The 26,477-nt window shown below is 52.9% G+C and overlaps 1 protein-coding gene across 1 annotated transcript in view; it reads right to left on the minus strand.

Annotated features, from left to right (window-relative positions):
- Positions 1 to 26,477, minus strand: part of LOC141910570 (uncharacterized) — a 37,579-nt gene that overhangs the window by 7,822 nt on the left and 3,280 nt on the right. The window contains exons 4-9 of the mRNA XM_074801262.1: positions 24,536 to 24,610; positions 23,345 to 23,503; positions 19,550 to 19,633; positions 11,201 to 11,359; positions 10,127 to 10,162; positions 3,348 to 3,487 (exon numbers count right to left, since the gene is read on the minus strand). Coding sequence (XP_074657363.1) covers positions 3,348 to 3,487; positions 10,127 to 10,162; positions 11,201 to 11,359; positions 19,550 to 19,633; positions 23,345 to 23,503; positions 24,536 to 24,610 — 653 coding nt within the window. The remainder of the gene's footprint in view (positions 1 to 3,347; positions 3,488 to 10,126; positions 10,163 to 11,200; positions 11,360 to 19,549; positions 19,634 to 23,344; positions 23,504 to 24,535; positions 24,611 to 26,477) is intronic.

Consider the following 26,477-nt stretch of genomic DNA (forward strand, 5'->3'; position numbering starts at 1 on the left):
GTGATGTCGTCACGGTGCTCGACGAGGTAGATATGTCTACCGAAGTTGAGCTGACAGTCGAGGACGTAGTAGACAAATCCGTTGTTAAGGTGGTATCGGTACTCGCCGAGGTCGATGTGTCTACCGTAGTGGAGCTGACAGTCGAGGATGAAGTCGACGAATCCGTTGGTGTTGTCGTCTCGGTGCTCACCGAGGTCGATGTGTCTATCGAAGTGGATGTGTAAGTCGAGGATGAAGTAGACGAATCCGTTGGTGATGTCGTATCGGTGCTCGCCGAGGTCGATGTGTCAACCGTAGTGGAGGTGTCAGTCGAAGATGAAGTCGACGAATCCGTTGGTGATGTCGTCTCGGTGCTGACCGATGTCGATGTGTCCACCGTAGTGGAGCTGACAGTCGAGGATGAAGTAAACGAATCCGTTGGTGATGTCGTATCGGTGCTCACCGAGGTCGATGTGTCTACCGTAGTTGATGTGTCAGTCGAGGATGAAGTAGACGAATCCGTTGGTGATGTCGTATCGGTACTCGCCGAGGTCGATGTGTCTACCGTAGTGGAGCTGACAGTCGAGGATGAAGTCGATGAATCCTTCGGTGTTGTCGTCTCGGTGCTCACCGAGGTCGATGTGTCTACCGTAGTTGATGTGTCAGTCGAGGATGAAGTAGACGAATCCGTTGGTGATGTCGTCTCGGTGCTAGCCGATGTCGATGTGTCTACCGTAGTGGAGCTGACAGTGGAGGATGAAGTAGACGAATCCGTTGGTGATGTCGTATCGGTGCTCACCGAGGTCGATGTGTCTATCGTAGTGGAGGTGTCAGTCGAGGATGAAGTAGACGAATAGATTGGTGATGTCGTATCGGTGCTCGCCGAGGTCGATGTGTCTACCGTAGTGGAGGTGTCAGTCGAGGACGAAGTAGACGAATCGGTTGGTGATGTCGTCTCGGTGCTCGTCGATGTTGATTTGTCCACCGTAGTGGAGGTTTCAGTCGAGGACGAAGTAGACGAATCCGTTGGTGATGTCGTCTCGGTGCTCGACGAGGTCGATGTGTCTACCGTAGTTGAGCTGACAGTCGAGGACGAAGTAGACAAATCCGTTGATGAGGTCGTATCGGTGCTCACCGAGGTCGATGTGTCTACCGTAGTTGAGCTGACAGTCGAAGGAGAAGTAGATGAAATGGTTGGTGATGTCGTTTCGGTGCTAGCCGATGTCGATGTGTCTATCGTTGTTGATGTGTCAGTTGAGGACGAAGTAGACGAATCCGTTAGTGATGTCGACTCGGTGCTCGACGAGGTCGATGTGTCTACTGTAGTGGATGTGTCAGTTGAGGACGAAGTAGTCGTATCCGTTGGTGATGTCGACTCGGTGCTCGACGAGGTAGATGTGTCTACCGTTGTTGAGCTGACAGTCGAGGACGAAATAGACGAACCCGTTGGTGATGTCGTCTCGGTGCTCGCCGATGTTGATGTGTCCCTCGTAGTGGACGTGTCAGTCGAGGACGAAATAGACGAAACTGTTGTTGAGGTCGTATCTGTGCTCACCGGGGTCGATGTGTCTACCGTAGTAGAGCTGGCAGTCGTGGATGAAATAGACGAATCCGTTGCCGATGTCGTCTCGGTGCTCGCCGAGGTCGATGTGTCTACCGTAGTGGATGTGTCAGTCGTCGAGGACGAAGTCGACGAAACCGTTGGTGATGTCGTCTCGGTGCTCGACGAGGTAGATGTATCTACCGTAGTTGAGCTGACAGTCGAAGGAGAAGTAGAAGAATCCGTTGGTGATGTCGTATCGGTGCTCGACGATATCGATGTGTCTACCGTAGTGGATGTGTCTGTTGCGGACGAAGTAGACGAATCCATTGGTGATGTCGTCACGGTGCTCGCCGATGTTGATGTGTCCACCGTAGTGGAACTGGCAGTAGAGGACGAAGTTGACGAATCAGTTGTTAAGGTCGTATCGCTACTCGCCAAGGTCGATATGTCCACCGTAGTGGATGTGTCAGTCGAGGACGAAATAGACGAATCCGTTGTTAAGGTCGTCTCTGTGCTCGCCGACGTCGATGTGTCTACCGTAGAGCTGACAGTCGAGGATGAAATAGACGAATCCGTTGGTGATGTTGTCTCGGTGCTCACCGTGGTAGATGTTTCTATCGTAGTTGAGCTGACAGTCGAAGGAGAAGTAGACGAATCCGTTGGTGATATCGTCACGGTGCTCGCCAATGTTGATGTGTCCACCGTAGTGGATGTGTCAGTCGAGGATGAAGTAGACGAATCTTTTGTGTTGGTCGTATCGGTGCTCGCCGATGTCGACGTGGTCACCGAAGTGGGGCTGGTAGTCGAGGAAGACGACGACGAATCCGTTGGTGAGATATCCTCGGTACTCGCCGCAGTGGATGAATCAACTGTAGTGGAACTGAGAGTCGAGGATGACGTAGAAGAATCCGTTGGTGAGGTCACCTCGGTAGTCGCCGATGTGGAAGTATCAACTGTACTAGAGCTCAGAGTCGAGGACGACGACGACGAATCCGTTGGTGATGTCGTCACGTTGCTCGCCGATGTTGATGTGTCCACCGTAGTGGAACTGACAGTCGAGGACGAAGTAGACGAATCCGTGGTCAAGGTCGTATCGGTGCTCGCCGATGTCGATGTCGTCATCGAAGAGGGGCTGGTAGTCGAGGACGATGTAGACGAATCTATTAGTGATGTCGTCACGGTGCTCGCCGAGGTCGATGTGTCTACCGTAGTGGATGTGTCGGTCGAGGACGAAGTAGACGATTCCGTTGGTGATGTCGTCTCGGTGCTCGCCGATGTTGATGTGTCCACCGTAGTTGAGCTGACGGTCGAGGACGAAGTAGACAAATCCGTTGTTGATGTCGTCTCGGTGCTCGCCGATGTCGATGTGTCTACCGTAGTGGAGCTGACAGTCGAGGATGAAGTCGACGAATCCGTTGGTGTTGTCGACTCGGTGCTCACCGAGGTCGATGTGTCTACCGTAGTTGATGTGTCAGTCGAGGATGAAGTAGACGAATCCGTTGGTGATGTCGTCTCGGTGCTCGCCGATGTCGATGTGTCTATCGTAGTGGAGCTGACAGTCGAGGATGAAGTAGACGAATCCGTTGGTGACGTCGTCTCGGTGCTCGACGAGGATGTGTCTACCGTAGTTGATGTGTCAGTCGAGGATGACGTAGACGAATCCGTTGGTGATGTCGTCTCGGTGCTCGCCGATGTCGATGTGTCTATCGTAGTGGAGCTGACAGTCGAGGATGAAGTAGACGAATCCGTTGGTGATGTCGTCTCGGTGCTCGCCAATGTCGATGTGTCTACCGTAGTGGAGCTGACAGTCGAGGATGTAGTCGACGAATCCGTTTGTGTTGTCGTCTTGGTGCTCACCGAGGTCGATGTGTCTACCGTAGGTGATGTGTCAGTCGAGGATGAAGTAGACGAATCCGTTGCCGATGTCGTCTCGGTGCTCGCCGAGGTCGATGTGTCTACCGTAGTGGATGTGTCAGTTGAGGACGAAGTAGACGAATCTATTGGTGACGTCGTCTCGGTGCTCGACGAGGATGTGTCTACCGTAGTGGATGTGTCAGTTGAGGACGAAGTAGTCGAATCCGTTGGTGATGTCGACTCGGTGCTCGACGAGGTCGATGTGTCTACCGTAGTGGATGTGTCAGTTGAGGACGAAGTAGTCGAATCCGTTGGTGATGTCGACTCGTTGCTCGACGAGGTAGATGTGTCTACCGTTGTTGAGCTGACAGTCGAGGATGAAATCGAGGAATCCGTTGGTGATGTCGTCTCGGTGCTCGCCGAGGTCGATGTGTCTACCGTAGAGCTGACAGACGAGGATGAAATAGACGAATCTGTTGCTGATGTCGACTCGGTGCTAGCCGATGTCGATGTGTCTATCGTGGTTGATGTGTCAGTTGAGGACGAAGTAGACGAATCCGTTAGTGATGTCGACTCGGTGCTCGACGAGGTCGATGTGTCTACTGTAGTGGATGTGTCAGTTGAGGACGAAGTAGTCGAAACCGTTGGTGATGTCGTCTCGGTGCTCGACGAGGTAGATTTATCTACCGTAGTTGAGCTGACAGTCGAAGGAGAAGTAGATGAAATGGTTGGTGATGTCGTTTCGGTGCTAGCCGATGTCGATGTGTCTATCGTGGTTGATGTGTCAGTTGAGGACGAAGTAGACGAATCCGTTAGTGATGTCGACTCGGTGCTCGACGAGGTCGATGTGTCTACTGTAGTGGATGTGTCAGTTGAGGACGAAGTAGTCGAATCCGTTGGTGATGTCGACTCGGTGCTCGACGAGGTAGATGTGTCTACCGTTGTTGAGCTGACAGTCGAGGACGAAATAGACGAACCCGTTGGTGATGTCGTCTCGGTGCTCGCCGATGTTGATGTGTCCCTCGTAGTGGACGTGTCAGTCGAGGACGAAATAGACGAAACTGTTGTTGAGGTCGTATCTGTGCTCACCGGGGTCGATGTGTCTACCGTAGTAGAGCTGGCAGTCGTTGATGAAATAGACGAATCCGTTGCCGATGTCGTCTCGGTGCTCGCCGAGGTCGATGTGTCTACCGTAGTGGATGTGTCAGTCGTCGAGGACGAAGTCGACGAAACCGTTGGTGATGTCGTCTCGGTGCTCGACGAGGTAGATGTATCTACCGTAGTTGAGCTGACAGTCGAAGGAGAAGTAGAAGAATCCGTTGGTGATGTCGTCACGGTGCTCGCCGATGTTGATGTGTCCACCGTAGTGGAACTGACAGTCGAGGACGAAGTAGACGAATCCGTGGTCAAGGTCGTATCGGTGCTCGCCGATGTCGATGTCGTCATCGAAGAGGGGCTGGTAGTCGAGGACGATGTAGACGAATCTATTAGTGATGTCGTCACGGTGCTCGCCGAGGTCGATGTGTCTACCGTAGTGGATGTGTCGGTCGAGGACGAAGTAGACGATTCCGTTGGTGATGTCGTCTCTGTGCTCGCCGACGTCGATGTGTCTACCGTAGAGCTGACAGTCGAGGATGAAATAGACGAATCCGTTGGTGATGTCGACTCGGCGCTCGACGAGGTAGATGTGTCTACCGTGGTTGATGTGTCAGTTGAGGACGAAGTAGACGAATCCGTTAGTGATGTCGACTCGGCGCTCGACGAGGTAGATGTGTCTACCGTAGTTGAGCTGATAGTCGAGGATGAAGTAGACGAATCCATTGGTGATGTCGTCTCGGTGATCGCCGAGGTCGATGTGTCTACCGTTGTGGATGTGTCAGTTGAGGTCGCAGTAGACGAATCCGTTGTTAAGGTCCTATCGGTGCTCGCCAATGTCGATGTGGTCACCGACGTGGGACTGGTAGTCGAGGATGATGTTGACGAATACGTTGGTGATGTCGACGAGGTGCTCGACAAGGTCGATGTGTCTACCGTTGTTGAGCTGACAGTCGTGGATGAAATAGACGAATCCGTTGCCGATGTCGTCTCGATGCTCGCCGAGGTCAAAGTGTCTATCGTAGTGGATGTGTCAGTTGAGGACGAAGTAGACGAATCCATTGGTGACGTCGTCTCGGTGCTCGACGAGGGTGTGTCTACCGTAGTGGATTTTTCAGTTGAGGACGAAGTAGTCGAATCCGTTGGTGATGTCGTCACGGTGCTCGACGAGGTAGATGTGTCTACCCAATTTGAGCTGACAGTCGAGGACGTAGTAGACAAATCCGTTGTTAAGGTGGTATCGGTACTCGCCGAGGTCGATGTGTCTACCGTAGTGGAGCTGACAGTCGAGGATGAAGTCGACGAATCCGTTGGTGTTGTCGTCTCGGTGCTCACCGAGGTCGATGTGTCTATCGAAGTGGATGTGTCAGTCGAGGATGAAGTAGACGAATCCGTTGGTGATGTCGTATCGGTGCTCGCCGAGGTCGATGTGTCAACCGTAGTGGAGGTGTCAGTCGAAGATGAAGTTGACGAATCCGTTGGTGATGTCGTCTCGGTGCTGACCGATGTCGATGTGTCCACCGTAGTGGAGCTGACAGTCGAGGATGAAGTCGACGAATCCGTTGGTGATGTCGTATCGGTGCTCACCGAGGTCGATGTGTCTACCGTAGTTGATGTGTCAGTCGAGGATGAAGTAGACGAATCCGTTGGTGATGTCGTATCGGTACTCGCCGAGGTCGATGTGTCTACCGTAGTGGAGCTGACAGTCGAGGATGAAGTCGATGAATCCTTCGGTGTTGTCGTCTCGGTGCTCACCGAGGTCGATGTGTCTACCGTAGTTGATGTGTCAGTCGAGGATGAAGTAGAAGAATCCGTTGGTGATGTCGTATCGGTACTCGCCGAGGACGATGTGTCTACCGCAGTGGAGCTGACAGTCGGGGACGAAGTAAACGAATCCGTTGGTGATGTCGTATCGGTGCTCGCCGAAGTCGATGTGTCTACCGTAGTGGAGGTGTCAGTCGAAGATGAAGTCGACGAATCCGTTGTTGATGTCGTATCGGAACTCGCCGAGGACGATGTGTCTACCGCAGTGGAGCTGACAGTCGGGGACGAAGTAGACGAATCCGTTGCTGATGTCGTCTCGATGCTCGACGATGTAGATGTGTCTACCGTAGTAGAGGTGTCAGTCGTGGACGAAGTAGACGAATCCGTCGGTGATGTCGTATCGGTGCTCGCCGAGGTCGATGTGTCTACCGTAGTGGAGGTGTCAGTCGAAGATGAAGTCGACGAATCCGTTGGTGATGTCGTCTCGGTGCTCGTCGATGTTGATTTGTCCACCGTAGTGGAGGTTTCAGTCGAGGACGAAGTAGACGAATCCGTTGGTGATGTCGTCTCGGTGCTCGACGAGGTCGATGTGTCTACCGTAGTTGAGCTGACAGTCGAGGACGAAGTAGACAAATCCGTTGATGAGGTCGTAACGGTACTCACCGAGGTCGATGTGTCTACCGTAGTGAAGGTGTCAGTCGAGGACGAAGTAGACGAATCCGTTGGTGATGTCGTCTCGGTGCTCGCCGATGTTGATGTGTCCACCGTAGTGGAGGTGTCAGTCGAGGACGAAGTAGACGAATCCGTTGGTGATATCGTCTCGGTGCTCGACGAGGTCGATGTGTCTACCGTAGTTGAGCTGACAGTCGAGGACGAAGTAGACAAATCCGTTGTTGAGGTCGTATCGGTGCTCGCCGAGGTCGATGTGTCAACCGTAGTGGAGGTGTCAGTCGAAGATGAAGTTGACGAATCCGTTGGTGATGTCGTCTCGGTGCTGACCGATGTCGATGTGTCCACCGTAGTGGAGCTGACAGTCGAGGATGAAGTCGACGAATCCGTTGGTGATGTCGTATCGGTGCTCACCGAGGTCGATGTGTCTACCGTAGTTGATGTGTCAGTCGAGGATGAAGTAGACGAATCCGTTGGTGATGTCGTATCGGTACTCGCCGAGGTCGATGTGTCTACCGTAGTGGAGCTGACAGTCGAGGATGAAGTCGATGAATCCTTCGGTGTTGTCGTCTCGGTGCTCACCGAGGTCGATGTGTCTACCGTAGTTGATGTGTCAGTCGAGGATGAAGTAGAAGAATCCGTTGGTGATGTCGTATCGGTACTCGCCGAGGACGATGTGTCTACCGTAGTGGAGCTGACAGTCGGGGACGAAGTAAACGAATCCGTTGGTGATGTCGTATCGGTGCTCGCCGAAGTCGATGTGTCTACCGTAGTGGAGGTGTCAGTCGAAGATGAAGTCGACGAATCCGTTGTTGATGTCGTATCGGTACTCGCCGAGGACGATGTGTCTACCGCAGTGGAGCTGACAGTCGGGGACGAAGTAGACGAATCCGTTGCTGATGTCGTCTCGATGCTCGACGATGTAGATGTGTCTACCGTAGTAGAGGTGTCAGTCGTGGACGAAGTAGACGAATCCGTTGGTGATGTCGTATCGGTGCTCGCCGAGGTCGATGTGTCTACCGTAGTGGAGGTGTCAGTCGAAGATGAAGTCGACGAATCCGTTGGTGATGTCGTCTCGGTGCTCGTCGATGTTGATTTGTCCACCGTAGTGGAGGTTTCAGTCGAGGACGAAGTAGACGAATCCGTTGGTGATGTCGTCTCGGTGCTCGACGAGGTCGATGTGTCTACCGTAGTTGAGCTGACAGTCGAGGACGAAGTAGACAAATCCGTTGATGAGGTCGTAACGGTACTCACCGAGGTCGATGTGTCTACCGTAGTGAAGGTGTCAGTCGAGGACGAAGTAGACGAATCCGTTGGTGATGTCGTCTCGGTGCTCGCCGATGTTGATGTGTCCACCGTAGTGGAGGTGTCAGTCGAGGACGAAGTAGACGAATCCGTTGGTGATATCGTCTCGGTGCTCGACGAGGTCGATGTGTCTACCGTAGTTGAGCTGACAGTCGAGGACGAAGTAGACAAATCCGTTGTTGAGGTCGTATCGGTACTCACCGAGGTCGATGTGTCTACCGTAGTGGAGCTGACAGTCGAGGATGAAGTAGACGAATCCGTTGGTGATGTCGTATCGGTGCTCGCCGAGGTCGATGTGTCTACCGTAGTGGAGGTGTCAGTCGAGGATGAAGTAGACGAATCCGTTGTTGATGTCGTATCGGTACTCGCCGAGGACGATGTGTCTACCGCAGTGGAGCTGACAGTCGGGGACGAAGTAGACGAATCCGTTGCTGATGTCGTCTCGATGCTCGACGATGTAGATGTGTCTACCGTAGTAGAGGTGTCAGTCGTGGACGAAGTAGACGAATCCGTTGGTGATGTCGTATCGGTGCTCGCCGAGGTCGATGTGTCTACCGTAGTGGAGGTGTCAGTCGAAGATGAAGTCGACGAATCCGTTGGTGATGTCGTCTCGGTGCTCACCGATGTCGATGTGTCTACCGTAGTGGAGGTGTCAGTCGAGGACGAAGTAGACGAATCCGTTGGTGATGTCGTCACGGTGCTCGACGAGGTAGATGTGTCTACCGAAGTTGAGCTGACAGTCGAGGACGTAGTAGACAAATCCGTTCTTAAGGTCGTATCGGTACTCACCGAGGTCGATGTGTCTACCGTAGTGGAGCTGACAGTCGAGATTGAAGTAGATGAATCCGTTGGTGATGTTGTATCGGTACTCGCCGAGGTCGATGTGTCTACCGTAGTGGAGCTGACAGTCGAGGATGAAGTAGACGAATCCGTTGTTGATGTCGTATCGGTACTCGCCGAGGACGATGTGTCTACCGTAGTTGATGTGTCAGTCGAGGATGAAGTAGACGAATCCGTTGCTGATGTCGTATCGGTACTCGCCGAGGTCGATGTGTCTACCGCAGTGGAGGTGTCAGTCGAAGACGAAATCGACGAATCCGTTGGTGATGTCGTCTCGGTGCTCACCGATGTCGATGTGTCTACCGTAGTGGAGCTGACAGTCGAGGATGACGTCGACGAATCCGTTGGTGTTGTCGTCTCGGCGCTCACCGAGGTCGATGTGTCTATCGAAGTGGATGTGTCAGTCGAGGATGAAGTAGACGAATCCGTTGGTGATGTCGTATCGGTGCTCGCCGAGGTCGATGTGTCAACCGTAGTGGAGGTGTCAGTCGAAGATGAAGTCGACGAATCCGTTGGTGATGTCGTCTCGAAGCTCACCGATGTCGATGTGTCTACCGTAGTGGAGGTGTCAGTCGAGGACGAAGTAGACGAATCCGTTGGTGATGTCGTCACGGTGCTCGACGAGGTAGATATGTCTACCGAAGTTGAGCTGACAGTCGAGGACGTAGTAGACAAATCCGTTGTTAAGGTGGTATCGGTACTCGCCGAGGTCGATGTGTCTACCGTAGTGGAGCTGACAGTCGAGGATGAAGTCGACGAATCCGTTGGTGTTGTCGTCTCGGTGCTCACCGAGGTCGATGTGTCTATCGAAGTGGATGTGTAAGTCGAGGATGAAGTAGACGAATCCGTTGGTGATGTCGTATCGGTGCTCGCCGAGGTCGATGTGTCAACCGTAGTGGAGGTGTCAGTCGAAGATGAAGTCGACGAATCCGTTGGTGATGTCGTCTCGGTGCTGACCGATGTCGATGTGTCCACCGTAGTGGAGCTGACAGTCGAGGATGAAGTAGACGAATCCGTTGGTGATGTCGTATCGGTGCTCACCGAGGTCGATGTGTCTACCGTAGTTGATGTGTCAGTCGAGGATGAAGTAGACGAATCCGTTGGTGATGTCGTATCGGTACTCGCCGAGGTCGATGTGTCTACCGTAGTGGAGCTGACAGTCGAGGATGAAGTCGATGAATCCTTCGGTGTTGTCGTCTCGGTGCTCACCGAGGTCGATGTGTCTACCGTAGTTGATGTGTCAGTCGAGGATGAAGTAGACGAATCCGTTGGTGATGTCGTCTCGGTGCTAGCCGATGTCGATGTGTCTACCGTAGTGGAGCTGACAGTGGAGGATGAAGTAGACGAATCCGTTGGTGATGTCGTCTCGATGCTCACCGATGTCGATGTGTCTACCGTAGTTGATGTGTCAGTCGAGGATGAAGTAGACGAATCCGTTGGTGATGTCGTCTCGGTGCTCACCGAGGTCGATGTGTCTATCGTAGTGGAGGGTTCAGTCGAGGACGAGGTAGACGAATCCGTTGTTAAGGTCGTATCGGTGCTCGCCGAGGTCGATGTGTCTACCGTAGTGGAGGTTTCAGTCGAGGACGAAGTAGACAAATCCGTTGATGAGGTCGTATCGGTACTCACCGAGGTCGATGTGTCTACCGTAGTTGAGCTGACAGTCGAAGGAGAAGTAGATGAAATGGTTGGTGATGTCGTTTTGGTGCTAGCCGATGTCGATGTGTCTATCGTGGTTGATGTGTCAGTTGAGGACGAAGTAGACGAATCCGTTAGTGATGTCGACTCGGTGCTCGACGAGGTCGATGTGTCTACTGTAGTGGATGTGTCAGTTGAGGACGAAGTAGTCGAATCCGTTGGTGATGTCGACTCGGTGCTCGACGAGGTAGATGTGTCTACCGTTGTTGAGCTGACAGTCGAGGACGAAATAGACGAACCCGTTGGTGATGTCGTCTCGGTGCTCGCCGATGTTGATGTGTCCCTCGTAGTGGACGTGTCAGTCGAGGACGAAATAGACGAAACTGTTGTTGAGGTCGTATCTGTGCTCACCGGGGTCGATGTGTCTACCGTAGTAGAGCTGGCAGTCGTGGATGAAATAGACGAATCCGTTGCCGATGTCGTCTCGGTGCTCGCCGAGGTCGATGTGTCTACCGTAGTGGATGTGTCAGTCGTCGAGGACGAAGTCGACGAAACCGTTGGTGATGTCGTCTCGGTGCTCGACGAGGTAGATGTATCTACCGTAGTTGAGCTGACAGTCGAAGGAGAAGTAGAAGAATCCGTTGGTGATGTCGTATCGGTGCTCGACGATATCGATGTGTCTACCGTAGTGGATGTGTCAGTTGCGGACGAAGTAGACGAATCCATTGGTGATGTCGTCACGGTGCTCGCCGATGTTGATATGTCCACCGTAGTGGAACTGGCAGTAGAGGACGAAGTTGACGAATCAGTTGTTAAGGTCGTATCGCTACTCGCCAAGGTCGATATGTCCACCGTAGTGGATGTGTCAGTCGAGGACGAAATAGACGAATCCGTTGTTAAGGTCGTCTCTGTGCTCGCCGACGTCGATGTGTCTACCGTAGAGCTGACAGTCGAGGATGAAATAGACGAATCCGTTGGTGATGTTGTCTCGGTGCTCACCGTGGTAGATGTTTCTATCGTAGTTGAGCTGACAGTCGAAGGAGAAGTAGACGAATCCGTTGGTGATATCGTCACGGTGCTCGCCAATGTTGATGTGTCCACCGTAGTGGATGTGTCAGTAGAGAACGAAGTAGACGAATCCGTTGGTGATGTCGTCACGGTGCTCGCCAATGTTGATGTGTTCACCGTAGTGGATGTGTCAGTCGAGGATGAAGTAGACGAATCTTTTGTGTTGGTCGTATCGGTGCTCGCCGATGTCGACGTGGTCACCGAAGTGGGGCTGGTAGTCGAGGAAGACGACGACGAATCCGTTGGTGAGATATCCTCGGTACTCGCCGCAGTGGATGAATCAACTGTAGTGGAACTGAGAGTCGAGGATGACGTAGAAGAATCCGTTGGTGAGGTCACCTCGGTAGTCGCCGATGTGGAAGTATCAACTGTACTAGAGCTCAGAGTCGAGGACGACGACGACGAATCCGTTGGTGATGTCGTCACGGTGCTCGCCGATGTTGATGTGTCCACCGTAGTGGAACTGACAGTCGAGGACGAAGTAGACGAATCCGTGGTCAAGGTCGTATCGGTGCTCGCCGATGTCGATGTCGTCATCGAAGAGGGGCTGGTAGTCGAGGACGATGTAGACGAATCTATTAGTGATGTCGTCACGGTGCTCGCCGAGGTCGATGTGTCTACCGTAGTGGATGTGTCGGTCGAGGACGAAGTAGACGATTCCGTTGGTGATGTCGTCTCGGTGCTCGCCGATGTTGATGTGTCCACCGTAGTTGAGCTGACAGTCGAGGACGAAGTAGACAAATCCGTTGTTGATGTCGTCTCGGTGCTCGCCGATGTCGATGTGTCTACCGTAGTGGAGCTGACAGTCGAGGATGAAGTCGACGAATCCGTTGGTGTTGTCGACTCGGTGCTCACCGAGGTCGATGTGTCTACCGTAGTTGATGTGTCAGTCGAGGATGAAGTAGACGAATCCGTTGGTGATGTCGTCTCGGTGCTCGCCGATGTCGATGTGTCTATCGTAGTGGAGCTGACAGTCGAGGATGAAGTAGACGAATCCGTTGGTGATGTCGTCTCGGTGCTCGCCAATGTCGATGTGTCTACCGTAGTGGAGCTGACAGTCGAGGATGTAGTCGACGAATCCGTTTGTGTTGTCGTCTTGGTGCTCACCGAGGTCGATGTGTCTACCGTAGGTGATGTGTCAGTCGAGGATGAAGTAGAAGAATCCGTTGCCGATGTCGTCTCGGTGCTCGCCGAGGTCGATGTGTCTACCGTAGTGGATGTGTCAGTTGAGGACGAAGTAGACGAATCTATTGGTGACGTCGTCTCGGTGCTCGACGAGGATGTGTCTACCGTAGTGGATGTGTCAGTCGAGGACGAAGTAGTCGAATCCGTTGGTGATGTCGACTCGGTGCTCGACGAGGTCGATGTGTCTACTGTAGTGGATGTGTCAGTTGAGGACGAAGTAGTCGAATCCGTTGGTGATGTCGACTCGTTGCTCGACGAGGTAGATGTGTCTACCGTTGTTGAGCTGACAGTCGAGGATGAAATCGAGGAATCCGTTGGTGATGTCGTCTCGGTGCTCGCCGAGGTCGATGTGTCTACCGTAGAGCTGACAGACGAGGATGAAATAGACGAATCTGTTGCTGATGTCGACTCGGTGCTAGCCGATGTCGATGTGTCTATCGTGGTTGATGTGTCAGTTGAGGACGAAGTAGACGAATCCGTTAGTGATGTCGACTCGGTGCTCGACGAGGTCGATGTGTCTACTGTAGTGGATGTGTCAGTTGAGGACGAAGTAGTCGAAACCGTTGGTGATGTCGTCTCGGTGCTCGACGAGGTAGATTTATCTACCGTAGTTGAGCTGAGAGTCGAAGGAGAAGTAGATGAAATGGTTGGTGATGTCGTTTCGGTGCTAGCCGATGTCGATGTGTCTATCGTGGTTGATATGTCAGTTGAGGACGAAGTAGACGAATCCGTTAGTGATGTCGACTCGGTGCTCGACGAGGTCGATGTGTCTACTGTAGTGGATGTGTCAGTTGAGGACGAAGTAGTCGAATCCGTTGGTGATGTCGACTCGGTGCTCGACGAGGTAGATGTGTCTACCGTTGTTGAGCTGACAGTCGAGGACAAAATAGACGAACCCGTTGGTGATGTCGTCTCGGTGCTCGCCGATGTTGATGTGTCCCTCGTAGTGGACGTGTCAGTCGAGGACGAAATAGACGAAACTGTTGTTGAGGTCGTATCTGTGCTCACCGGGGTCGATGTGTCTACCGTAGTAGAGCTGGCAGTCGTGGATGAAATAGACGAATCCGTTGCCGATGTCGTCTCGGTGCTCGCCGAGGTCGATGTGTCTACCGTAGTGGATGTGTCAGTCGTCGAGGACGAAGTCGACGAAACCGTTGGTGATGTCGTCTCGGTGCTCGACGAGGTAGATGTATCTACCGTAGTTGAGCTGACAGTCGAAGGAGAAGTAGAAGAATCCGTTGGTGATGTCGTCACGGTGCTCGCCGATGTTGATGTGTCCACCGTAGTGGAACTGACAGTCGAGGACGAAGTAGACGAATCCGTGGTCAAGGTCGTATCGGTGCTCGCCGATGTCGATGTCGTCATCGAAGAGGGGCTGGTAGTCGAGGACGATGTAGACGAATCTATTAGTGATGTCGTCACGGTGCTCGCCGAGGTCGATGTGTCTACCGTAGTGGATGTGTCGGTCGAGGACGAAGTAGACGATTCCGTTGGTGATGTCGTCTCTGTGCTCGCCGACGTCGATGTGTCTACCGTAGAGCTGACAGTCGAGGATGAAATAGACGAATCCGTTGGCGATGTCGCCTCGGTGCTCACCGTGGTAGATGTTTCTATCATAGTTGAGCTGACAGTCGAAGGAGAAGTAGACGAATCCGTTGGTGATGTCGTCACGGTGCTCGCCGAGGTCGATGTGTCAACCGTGGTGGAGGTGTCAGTCGAGGACGAAGTAGACGAATCCGTTGTTAAGGTCGTATCGGTGCTCGCCAATGTCGATGTGGTCACCGACGTGGGACTGGTAGTCGAGGATGATGTTGACGAATACGTTGGTGATTTCGACTCGGTGCTCGACGAGGTCGATGTGTCTACCGTTGTTGAGCTGACAGTCGTGGATGAAATAGACGAATCCGTTGCTGATGTCGTCTCGCTGCTCGCCGATGTCAAAGTGTCTATCGTAGTGGATGTGTCAGTTGAGGACGAAGTAGACGAATCTATTGGTGACGTCGTCTCGGTGCTCGACGAGGATGTGTCTACCGTAGTGGATGTGTCAGTTGAGGACGAAGTAGTCGAATCCGTTGGTGATGTCGACTCGGTGCTCGACGAGGTCGATGTGTCTACTGTAGTGGATGTGTCAGTTGAGGACGAAGTAGTCGAATCCGTTGGTGATGTCGACTCGTTGCTCGACGAGGTAGATGTGTCTACCGTTGTTGAGCTGACAGTCGAGGATGAAATCGAGGAATCCGTTGGTGATGTCGTCTCGGTGCTCGCCGAGGTCGATGTGTCTACCGTAGAGCTGACAGACGAGGATGAAATAGACGAATCTGTTGCTGATGTCGACTCGGTGCTAGCCGATGTCGATGTGTCTATCGTGGTTGATGTGTCAGTTGAGGACGAAGTAGACGAATCCGTTAGTGATGTCGACTCGGCGCTCGACGAGGTAGATGTGTCTACCGTAGTTGAGCTGATAGTCGACGATGAAGTAGACGAATCCATTGGTGATGTCGTCTCGGTGATCGCCGAGGTCGATGTGTCTACCGTTGTGGATGTGTCAGTTGAGGTCGAAGTAGACGAATCCGTTGTTAAGGTCCTATCGGTGCTCGCCAATGTCGATGTGGTCACCGACGTGGGACTGGTAGTCGAGGATGATGTTGACGAATACGTTGGTGATGTCGACGAGGTGCTCGACAAGGTCGATGTGTCTACCGTTGTTGAGCTGACAGTCGTGGATGAAATAGACGAATCCGTTGCCGATGTCGTCTCGGTGCTCGCCGAGGTCAAAGTGTCTATCGTAGTGGATATGTCAGTTGAGGACGAAGTAGACGAATCCATTGGTGACGTCGTCTCGGTGCTCGACGAGGGTGTGTCTACCGTAGTGGATTTTTCAGTTGAGGACGAAGTAGTCGAATCCGTTGGTGATGTCGTCACGGTGCTCGACGAGGTAGATATGTCTACCGAAGTTGAGCTGACAGTCGAGGACGTAGTAGACAAATCCGTTGTTAAGGTGGTATCGGTACTCGCCGAGGTCGATGTGTCTACCGTAGTGGAGGTGTCAGTCGAAGATGAAGTTGACGAATCCGTTGGTGATGTCGTCTCGGTGCTGACCGATGTCGATGTGTCCACCGTAGTGGAGCTGACAGTCGAGGATGAAGTCGACGAATCCGTTGGTGATGTCGTCTCGGTGCTCACCGAGGTCGATGTGTCTACCGTAGTTGATGTGTCAGTCGTGGACGAAGTAGACGAATCCGTTGGTGATGTCGTATCGGTGCTCGTCGATGTTGATTTGTCCACCGTAGTGGAGGTTTCAGTCGAGGACGAAGTAGACGAATCCGTTGGTGATGTCGTCTCGGTGCTCGACGAGGTCGATGTGTCTACCGTAGTTGAGCTGACAGTCGAAGACGAAGTAGACAAATCCGTTGATGAGGTCGTATCGGTACTCACCGAGGTCGATGTGTCTACCGTAGTGAAGGTGTCAGTCGAGGACGAAGTAGACGAATCCGTTGGTGATGTCGTCTCGGTGCTCGCCGATGTTGATGTGTCCACCGTAGTGGAGGTGTCAGTCGAGGACGAAGTAGACGAATCCGTTGGTGATATCGTCTCGGTGCTCGACGAGGTCGATGTGTCTACCGTAGTTGAGCTGACAGTCGAGGACGAAGTAGACAAATCCGTTGTTGAGGTCGTATCGGTACTCACCGAGGTCGATGTGTCTACCGTAGTGGAGCTGACAGTCGAGGATGAAGTAGACGAATCCGTTGGTGATGTCGTATCGCTGCTCGCCGAGGTCGATGTGTCTACCGTAGTGGAGGTGTCAGTCGAGGATGAAGTAGACGAATCCGTTGTTGATGTCGTATCGGTACTCGCCGAAGACGATGTGTCTACCGCAGTGGAGCTGACAGTCGGGGACGAAGTAGACGAATCCGTTGCTGATGTCGTCTCGATGCTCGACGATGTAGATGTGTCTACCGTAGTAGAGGTGTCAGTCGTGGACGAAGTAGACGAATCCGTTGGTGATGTCGTATCGGTGCTCGCCGAGGTCGATGTGTCTACCGTAGTGGAGGTGTCAGTCGAAGATGAAGTCGACGAATCCGTTGGTGATGTCGTCTCGGTGCTCACCGATGTCGATGTGTCTACCGTAGTGGAGGTGTCAGTCGAGGACGAAGTAGACGAATCCGTTGGTGATGTCGTCACGGTGCTCGACGAGGTAGATGTGTCTACCGAAGTTGAGCTGACAGTCGAGGACGTAGTAGACAAATCCGTTGTTAAGGTCGTATCGGTACTCACCGAGGTCGATGTGTCTACCGTAGTGGAGCTGACAGTCGAGATTGAAGTAGACGAATCCGTTAGTGATGTTGTATCGGTACTCGCCGAGGTCGATGTGTCTACCGTAGTGGAGCTGACAGTCGAGGATGAAGTAGACGAATCCGTTGTTGATGTCGTATCGGTACTCGCCGAGGACGATGTGTCTACCGTAGTTGATGTGTCAGTCGAGGATGAAGTAGACGAATCCGTTGGTGATGTCGTCTCGGTGCTCACCGATGTCGATGTGTCTACCGTAGTGGAGGTGTCAGTCGAGGACGAAGTAGATGAATCCGTTGGTGATGTCGTCACGGTGCTCGACGAGGTAGATGTGTCTACCGAAGTTGAGCTGAAAGTCGAGGACGTAGTAGACAAATCCGTTGTTAAGGTGGTAACGGTACTCGCCGAGGTCGATGTGTCTACCGTAGTGGAGCTGACAGTCGAGGATGAAGTCGACGAATCCGTTGGTGTTGTCGTCTCGGTGCTCACCGAGGTCGATGTGTCTATCGTAGTGGATGTGTCAGTCGAGGATGAAGTAGACGAATCCGTTGGTGATGTCGTATCGGTACTCGCCGAGGACGCTGTGTCTACCGTAGTGGAGCTGACAGTCGAGGATGCAGTAGACGAATCCGTTGGTGATGTCGTATCGGTGCTCACCGAGGTCGATGTGTCTACCGTAGTTGATGTGTCAGTCGAGGATGAAGTAGACGAATCCGTTGGTGATGTCGTATCGGTACTCGCCGAGGACGATGTGTCTACCGCAGTGGAGCTGACAGTCGGGGACGAAGTAGACGAATCCGTTGCTGATGTCGTCTCGATGCTCGACGATGTAGATGTGTCTACCGTAGTAGTGGTGTCAGTCGTGGACGAAGTAGACGAATCCGTTGGTGATGTCGTCTCGGTGCTCACCGATGTCGATGTGTCTACCGTAGTGGAGGTGTCAGACGAGGACGAAGTAGACGTATCCGTTGGTGATGTCGTCACGGTGCTCGACGAGGTAGATGTGTCTACCGAAGTTGAGCTGACAGTCGAGGACGAAGTAGACAAATCCGTTGTTAATGTCGTATCGGTACTCGCCGAGGTCGATGTGTCTACCGTAGTGGAGCTGACAGTCGAGGATGAAGTCGACGAATCCGTTGGTTTTGTCGTCTCGGTGCTCACCGAGGTCGATGTGTCTATCGTAGTGGATGTGTCAGTCGAGGATGAAGTAGACGAATCCGTTGGTGATGTCGTATCCGTACTCGCCGAGGACGATGTGTCTACCGCAGTGGAGCTGACAGTCGGGGACGAAGTAGACGAATCCGTTGCTGATGTCGTCTCGATGCTCGACGATGTAGATGTGTCTACCGTATTAGAGGTGTCAGTCGTGGACGAAGTAGACGAATCCGTTGGTGATGTCGTATCGGTGCTCGCCGAGGACGATATGTCAACCGTAGTGGAGGTGTCAGTCGAAGATGAAGTCGACGAATCCGTTGGTGATGTCGTCTCGGTGCTCACCGATGTCGATGTGTCTACCGTAGTGGAGGTGTCAGTCGAGGACGAAGTAGACGAGTCCGTTGGTGATGTCGTCACGGTGCTCGAAGAGGTAGATATGTCTACCGAAGTTGAGCTGACAGTCGAGGACGTAGTAGACAAATCCGTTGTTAAGGTGGTATCGGTACTCGCCGAGGTCGATGTGTCTACCGTAGTGGAGCTGACAGTCGAGGATGAAGTCGACGAATCCGTTGGTGTTGTCGTCTCGGTGCTCAACGAGGTCGATGTGTCTATCGAAGTGGATGTGTAAGTCGAGGATGAAGTAGACGAATCCGTTGGTGATGTCGTATCGGTGCTCGCCGAGGTCGATGTGTCAACCGTAGTGGAGGTGTCAGTCGAAGATGAAGTCGACGAATCCGTTGGTGATGTCGTCTCGGTGCTGACCGATGTCGATGTGTCCACCGTAGTGGAGCTGACAGTCGAGGATGAAGTAGACGAATCCGTTGGTGATGTCGTATCGGTGCTCACCGAGGTCGATGTGTCTACCGTAGTTGATGTGTCAGTCGAGGATGAAGTAGACGAATCCGTTGGTGATGTCGTATCGGTACTCGCCGAGGTCGATGTGTCTACCGTAGTGGAGCTGACAGTCGAGGATGAAGTAGACGAATCCGTTGGTGATGTCGTCTCGGTGCTAGCCGATGTCGATGTGTCTACCTTAGTGGAGCTGACAGTGGAGGATGAAATAGACGAATCCGTTGGTGATGTCGTATCGGTGCTCGCCGAGGTCGATGTGTCTACCGTAGTGGAGCTGACAGTCGAGGATGAAGTAGACGAATCCGTTGGTGATGTCGTCACGGTGCTCGCCGATGTCGATGTGTCTACCGTAGTTGATGTGTCAGTTGAGGATGAAGTAGACGAATCCGTTGGTGATGTCGTCTCGATGCTCGCCGAGGTCGAAGTGTCTACCGTAGTTGATGTGTCAGTTGAGGATGAAGTAGACGAATCCGTTGGTGATGTCATATCGGTGCTCACCGAGGTCGATGTGTCTATCGTAGTGGAGGTGTCAGTCGAGGACGAGGTAGACGAATCCGTTGTTAAGGTCGTATCGGTGCTCGCCGAGGTCGATGTGTCTACCGTAGTGGAGGTGTCAGTCGAGGACGAAGTAGACGAATCGGTTGGTGATGTCGTCTCGGTGCTCGTCGATGTTGATTTGTCCACCGTAGTGGAGGTTTCAGTCGAGGACGAAGTAGACGAATCCGTTGGTGATGTCGTCTCGGTGCTCGACGAGGTCGATGTGTCTACCGTAGTTGAGCTGACAGTCGAGGACAAAGTAGACAAATCCGTTGATGAGGTCGTATCGGTACTCACCGATGTCGATGTGTCTACCGTAGTGGAGGTGTCAGTCGAGGACGAAGTAGACGAATCGGTTGGTGATGTCGTCTCGGTGCTCGTCGATGTTGATTTGTCCACCGTAGTGGAGGTTTCAGTCGAGGACGAAGTAGACGAATCCGTTGGTGATGTCGTCTCGGTGCTCGACGAGGTCGATGTGTCTACCGTAGTTGAGCTGACAGTCGAGGACAAAGTAGACAAATCCGTTGATGAGGTCGTATCGGTACTCACCGAGGTCGATGTGTCTACCGTAGTGAAGGTGTCAGTCGAGGACGAAGTAGACGAATCCGTTGGTGATGTCGTCTCGGTGCTCGCCGATGTTGATGTGTCCACCGTAGTGGAGGTGTCAGTCGAGGACGAAGTAGACGAATCCGTTGGTGATATCGTCTCGGTGCTCGACGAGGTCGATGTGTCTACCGTAGTTGAGCTGACAGTCGAGGACGAAGTAGACAAATCCGTTGTTGAGGTCGTATCGGTACTCACCGAGGTCGATGTGTCTACCGTAGTGGAGCTGACAGTCGAGGATGAAGTAGACGAATCCGTTGGTGATGTCGTATCGGTACTCGCCGAGGTCGATGTGTCTACCGTAGTGGAGCTGACAGTCGAGGATGAAGTAGACGAATCCGTTGTTGATGTCGTATCGGTACTCGCCGAGGACGATGTGTCTACCGCAGTGGAGCTGACAGTCGGGGACGAAGTAGACGAATCCGTTGCTGATGTCGTCTCGATGCTCGACGATGTAGATGTGTCTACCGTAGTAGAGGTGTCAGTCGTGGACGAAGTAAACGAATCCGTTGGTGATGTCGTATTGGTGCTCGCCGAGGTCGATGTGTCTACCGTAGTGGAGGTGTCAGTCGAAGATGAAGTCGACGAATCCGTTGGTGATGTCGTCTCGGAGCTCACCGATGTCGATGTGTCTACCGTAGTTGATGTGACAGTCGAGGACGAAGTAGACGAATCCGTTGGTGTTGTCGTCTCGGTGCTCACCGAGGTCGATATGTCTACCGTAGTGGATGTGTCAGTCGAGGATGAAGTAGACGAATCCGTTGGGGATGTCGTATCGGTACTCGCCGAGGTCGATGTGTCTACCGTAGTGGAGCTGACAGTCGAGGATGTAGTCGACGAATCCGTTGGTGATGTCGTATCGGTACTCGCCGAGGTCGATGTGTCTACCGTAGTGGAGCTGACAGTCGAGGATGAAGTCGACGAATCCGTTGGTGTTGTCGTCTCGGTGCTCACCGATGTCGATGTGTCTACCGTAGTTGATGTGACAGTCGAGGACGAAGTAGACGAATCCGTTGGTGATGTCGTCTCGGTGCTCACCGAGGTCGATGTGTCTACCGTAGTGGAGGTATCAATCGAGGACGAAGTAGACGAATCCGTTGGTGTTGTCGTCTCGGTGCTCACCGTGGTCGATGTGTCTATCGTAGTTGATGTGTCAGTCGAGGATGAAGAAGACGAATCCGTTGGTGATGTCGTATCGGTGCTCGCCGATGTTGATGTGTCCACCGTAGTGGAGGTGTCAGTCGAGGACGAAGTAGACGAATCCGTTGGTGACGTCGTCTCTGTGCTCGCCGATGTTGATGTGTCCACCGTGGTGGAGGTGTCAGTCGAGGACGAAGTAAACGAATCCGTTGGTGATGTCGTATCGGTACTCGCCGAGGTCGATGTGTCTACCGTAGTTGAACTGACAGTCGAGGATGTAGTCGACGAATCCGTTGGTGATGTCGTATCGGTACTTCCCGAGGTCAATGTGTCTACCGTAGTGGAGCTGACAGTCGAGGATGAAGTCGACGAATCCGTTGGTGTTGTCGTCTCGGTGCTCACCGATGTCGATGTGTCTACCGTAGTTGATGTGACAGTCGCGGACGAAGTAGACGAATCCGTTGGTGATGTCGTCTCGGTGCTCGCCGATGTTGATGTGTCCACCGTGGTGGAGGTGTCAGTCGAGGACGAAGTAAACGAATCCGTTGGTGATGTCGTCTCGGTGCTCGCCGATGTTGATGTGTCCACCGTAGTTGAGCTGACAGTCGAGGACGAAGTAGACAAATCCGTTGGTGATGTCGTCTCGGTGCTCGCCGATGTCGATGTGTCTACCGTAGTGGAGCTGACAGTCGAGGATGAAGTCGACGAATCCGTTGGTGTTGTCGACTCGGTGCTCACCGAGGTCGATGTGTCTACCGTAGTTGATGTGTCAGTCGAGGATGAAGTAGACGAATCCGTTGGTGATGTCGTCTCGGTGCTCGCCGATGTCGATGTGTCTATCGTAGTGGAGCTGACAGTCGAGGATGAAGTAGACGAATCCGTTGGTGATGTCGTCTCGCTGCTCGCCAATGTCGATGTGTCTACCGTAGTGGAGCTGACAGTCGAGGATGTAGTCGACGAATCTGTTTGTGTTGTCGTCTTGGTGCTCACCGAGGTCCATGTGTCTACCGTAGGTGATGTGTCAGTCGAGGATGAAGTAGACGAATCCGTTGCCGATGTCGTCTCGGTGCTCGCCGAGGTCGATGTGTCTACCGTAGTGGATGTGTCAGTCGTCGAGGACGAAGTCGACGAAACCGTTGGTGATGTCGTCTCGGTGCTCGACGAGGTAGATGTATCTACCGTAGTTGAGCTGACAGTCGAAGGAGAAGTAGAAGAATCCGTTGGTGATGTCGTATCGGTGCTCGACGATATCGATGTGTCTACCGTAGTGGATGTGTCAGTTGAGGACGGAGTAGACGAATCCATTGGTGATGTCGTCACGGTGCTCGCCGATGTTGATGTGTCCACCGTAGTGAAACTGGCAGTCGAGGACGAAGTTGACGAATCAGTTGTTAAGGTCGTATCGGTACTCGCCAAGTTCGATATGTCCACCGTAGTGGATGTGTCAGTCGAGGATGAAGTAGACGAATCCGTTGGTGATGTCGTCTCGGTGCTCGCCGATGTTGATGTGTCCACCGTAGTGGAGGTGTCAGTCGAGGACGAAGTAGACGAATCCGTTGGTGATATCGTCTCGGTGCTCGACGAGGTCGATGTGTCTACCGTAGTTGAGCTGACAGTCGAGGACGAAGTTGACAAATCCGTTGTTGAGGTCGTATCGGTACTCACCGAGGTCGATGTGTCTACCGTAGTGGAGCTGACAGTCGAGGATGAAGTAGACGAATCCGTTGGTGATGTCGTATCGGTACTCGCCGAGGTCGATGTGTCTACCGTAGTGGAGCTGACAGTCGAGGATGAAGTAGACGAATCCGTTGTTGATGTCGTATCGGTACTCGCCGAGGACGATGTGTCTACCGCAGTGGAGCTGACAGTCGGGGACGAAGTAGACGAATCCGTTGCTGATGTCGTCTCGATGCTCGACGATGTAGATGTGTCTACCGTAGTAGAGGTGTCAGTCGTGGACGAAGTAAACGAATCCGTTGGTGATGTCGTATCGGTGCTCGCCGAGGTCGATGTGTCTACCGTAGTGGAGGTGTCAGTCGAAGATGAAGTCGACGAATCCGTTGGTGATGTCGTCTCGGTGCTCACCGATGTCGATGTGTCTACCGTAGTTGATGTGACAGTCGAGGACGAAGTAGACGAATCCGTTGGTGTTGTCGTCTCGGTGCTCACCGAGGTCGATGTGTCTACCGTAGTGGATGTGTCAGTCGAGGATGAAGTAGACGAATCCGTTGGGGATGTCGTATCGGTACTCGCCGAGGTCGATGTGTCTACCGTAGTGGAGCTGACAGTCGAGGATGTAGTCGACGAATCCGTTGGTGATGTCGTATCGGTACTCGCCGAGGTCGATGTGTCTACCGTAGTGGAGCTGACAGTCGAGGATGAAGTCGACGAATCCGTTGGTGTTGTCGTCTCGGTGCTCACCGATGTCGATGTGTCTACCGTAGTTGATGTGACAGTCGAGGACGAAGTAGACGAATCCGTTGGTGATGTCGTCTCGGTGCTCACCGAGGTCGATGTGTCTACCGTAGTGGAGGTATCAATCGAGGACGAAGTAGACGAATCCGTTGGTGTTGTCGTCTCGGTGCTCGCCGATGTTGATGTGTCCACCGTAGTGGAGGTGTCAGTCGAGGATGAAGTAGACGAATCCGTTGGTGATGTCGTCTCTGTGCTCGCCGATGTTGATGTGTCCACCGTGGTGGAGGTGTCAGTCGAGGACGAAGTAAACGAATCCGTTGGTGATGTCGTATCGTTACTCGCCGAGGTCGATGTGTCTACCGTAGTTGAACTGACAGTCGAGGATGTAGTCGACGAATCCGTTGGTGATGTCGTATCGGTACTTCCCGAGGTCGATGTGTCTACCGTAGTGGAGCTGACAGTCGAGGATGAAGTCGACGAATCCGTTGGTGTTGTCGTCTCGGTGCTCACCGATGTCGATGTGTCTACCGTAGTTGATGTGACAGTCGCGGACGAAGTAGACGAATCCGTTGGTGATGTCGTCTCGGTGCTCGCCGATGTTGATGTGTCCACCGTGGTGGAGGTGTCAGTCGAGGACGAAGTAAACGAATCCGTTGGTGATGTCGTCTCGGTGCTCGCCGATGTTGATGTGTCCACCGTAGTTGAGCTGACAGTCGAGGACGAAGTAGACAAATCCGTTGGTGATGTCGTCTCGGTGCTCGCCGATGTCGATGTGTCTACCGTAGTGGAGCTGACAGTCGAGGATGAAGTCGACGAATCCGTTGGTGTTGTCGACTCGGTGCTCACCGAGGTCGATGTGTCTACCGTAGTTGATGTGTCAGTCGAGGATGAAGTAGACGAATCCGTTGGTGATGTCGTCTCGGTGCTCGCCGATGTCGATGTGTCTATCGTAGTGGAGCTGACAGTCGAGGATGTAGTCGACGAATCCGTTTGTGTTGTCGTCTTGGTGCTCACCGAGGTCCATGTGTCTACCGTAGGTGATGTGTCAGTCGAGGATGAAGTAGACGAATCCGTTGCCGATGTCGTCTCGGTGCTCGCCGAGGTCGATGTGTCTACCGTAGTGGATGTGTCAGTCGTCGAGGACGAAGTCGACGAAACCGTTGGTGATGTCGTCTCGGTGCTCGACGAGGTAGATGTATCTACCGTAGTTGAGCTGACAGTCGAAGGAGAAGTAGATGAAATGGTTGGTGATGTCGTTTCGGTGCTCGCCGTGGTAGATGTGTCTATCGTAGTTGAGCTGACATTCGAAGGAGAAGTAGACGAATCCGTTGGTGATGTCGTATCGGTGCTCGACGATATCGATGTGTCTACCGTAGTGGATGTGTCAGTTGAGGACGAAGTAGACGAATCCATTGGTGATGTCGTCACGGTGCTCGCCGATGTTGATGTGTCCACCGTAGTGAAACTGGCAGTCGAGGACGAAGTTGACGAATCAGTTGTTAAGGTCGTATCGGTACTCGCCAAGTTCGATATGTCCACCGTAGTGGATGTGTCAGTCGAGGATGAAGTAGACGAATCTTTTGTGTAGGTCGTATCGGTGCTCGCCGATGTCGACGTTGTCACCGAAGTGGGGCTGGTAGTCGAGGAAGACGACGACGAATCCGTTGGTGAGATTGCCTCGGTACTCGCCGCAGTGGATGAATCAACTGTAGTGGAACTGAGAGTCGAGGATGACGTAGACGAATCCGTTGGTGAGGTCACCTCGGTAGTCGCCGATGTGGAAGTATCAACTGTAGTGGAACTGAGAGTCGAGGATGACGTAGATGAATCCGTTGGTGAGGTCACCTTGGTAGTCACCGATGTGGAAGTATCAACTGTACTAGAGCTCAGAGTCGAGGACGACGAAGACGAATCCGTTGGTGATGTCGTCACGGTGCTCGCCGATGTTGATGTGTCCACCGTAGTGGAACTGACAGTCGAGGACGAAGTAGACGAATCCGTGGTCAAGGTCGTATCGGTGCTCGCCGATGTCGATGTCGTCATCGAAGAGGGGCTGGTAGTCGAGGACGATGTAGACGAATCTATTGGTGATGTCGTCACGGTGCTCGCCGAGGTCGATGTGTCTACCGTAGTGGATGTGTCAGTCGAGGACGAAGTAGACGATTCCGTTGGTGATGTCGTATCTGTGCTCACCGAGGTCGATGTGTCTACCGTAGTAGAGCTGACATTCGTGGATGAAATAGACGAATCCGTTGCCGATGTCGTCTCGGTGCTCGCCGAGGTCGATGTGTCTACCGTAGTGGATGTGTCAGTCGTCGAGGACGAAGTCGACGAAACCGTTGGTGATGTCGTCTCGGTGCTCGACGAGGTAGATGTATCTACCGTAGTTGAGCTGACAGTCGAAGGAGAAGTAGAAGAATCCGTTGGTGATGTCGTCACGGTGCTCACCGTGGTCGATGTGTCTATCGTAGTTGATGTGTCAGTCGAGGATGAAGTAGACGAGCTGACAGTCGAAGGAGAAGTAGATGAAATGGTTGGTGATGTC

Source organism: Tubulanus polymorphus, chromosome 9 (genome assembly GCF_964204645.1).
Source record: "Tubulanus polymorphus chromosome 9, tnTubPoly1.2, whole genome shotgun sequence".
NCBI lineage: Eukaryota > Metazoa > Nemertea > Palaeonemertea > Tubulaniformes > Tubulanidae > Tubulanus > Tubulanus polymorphus.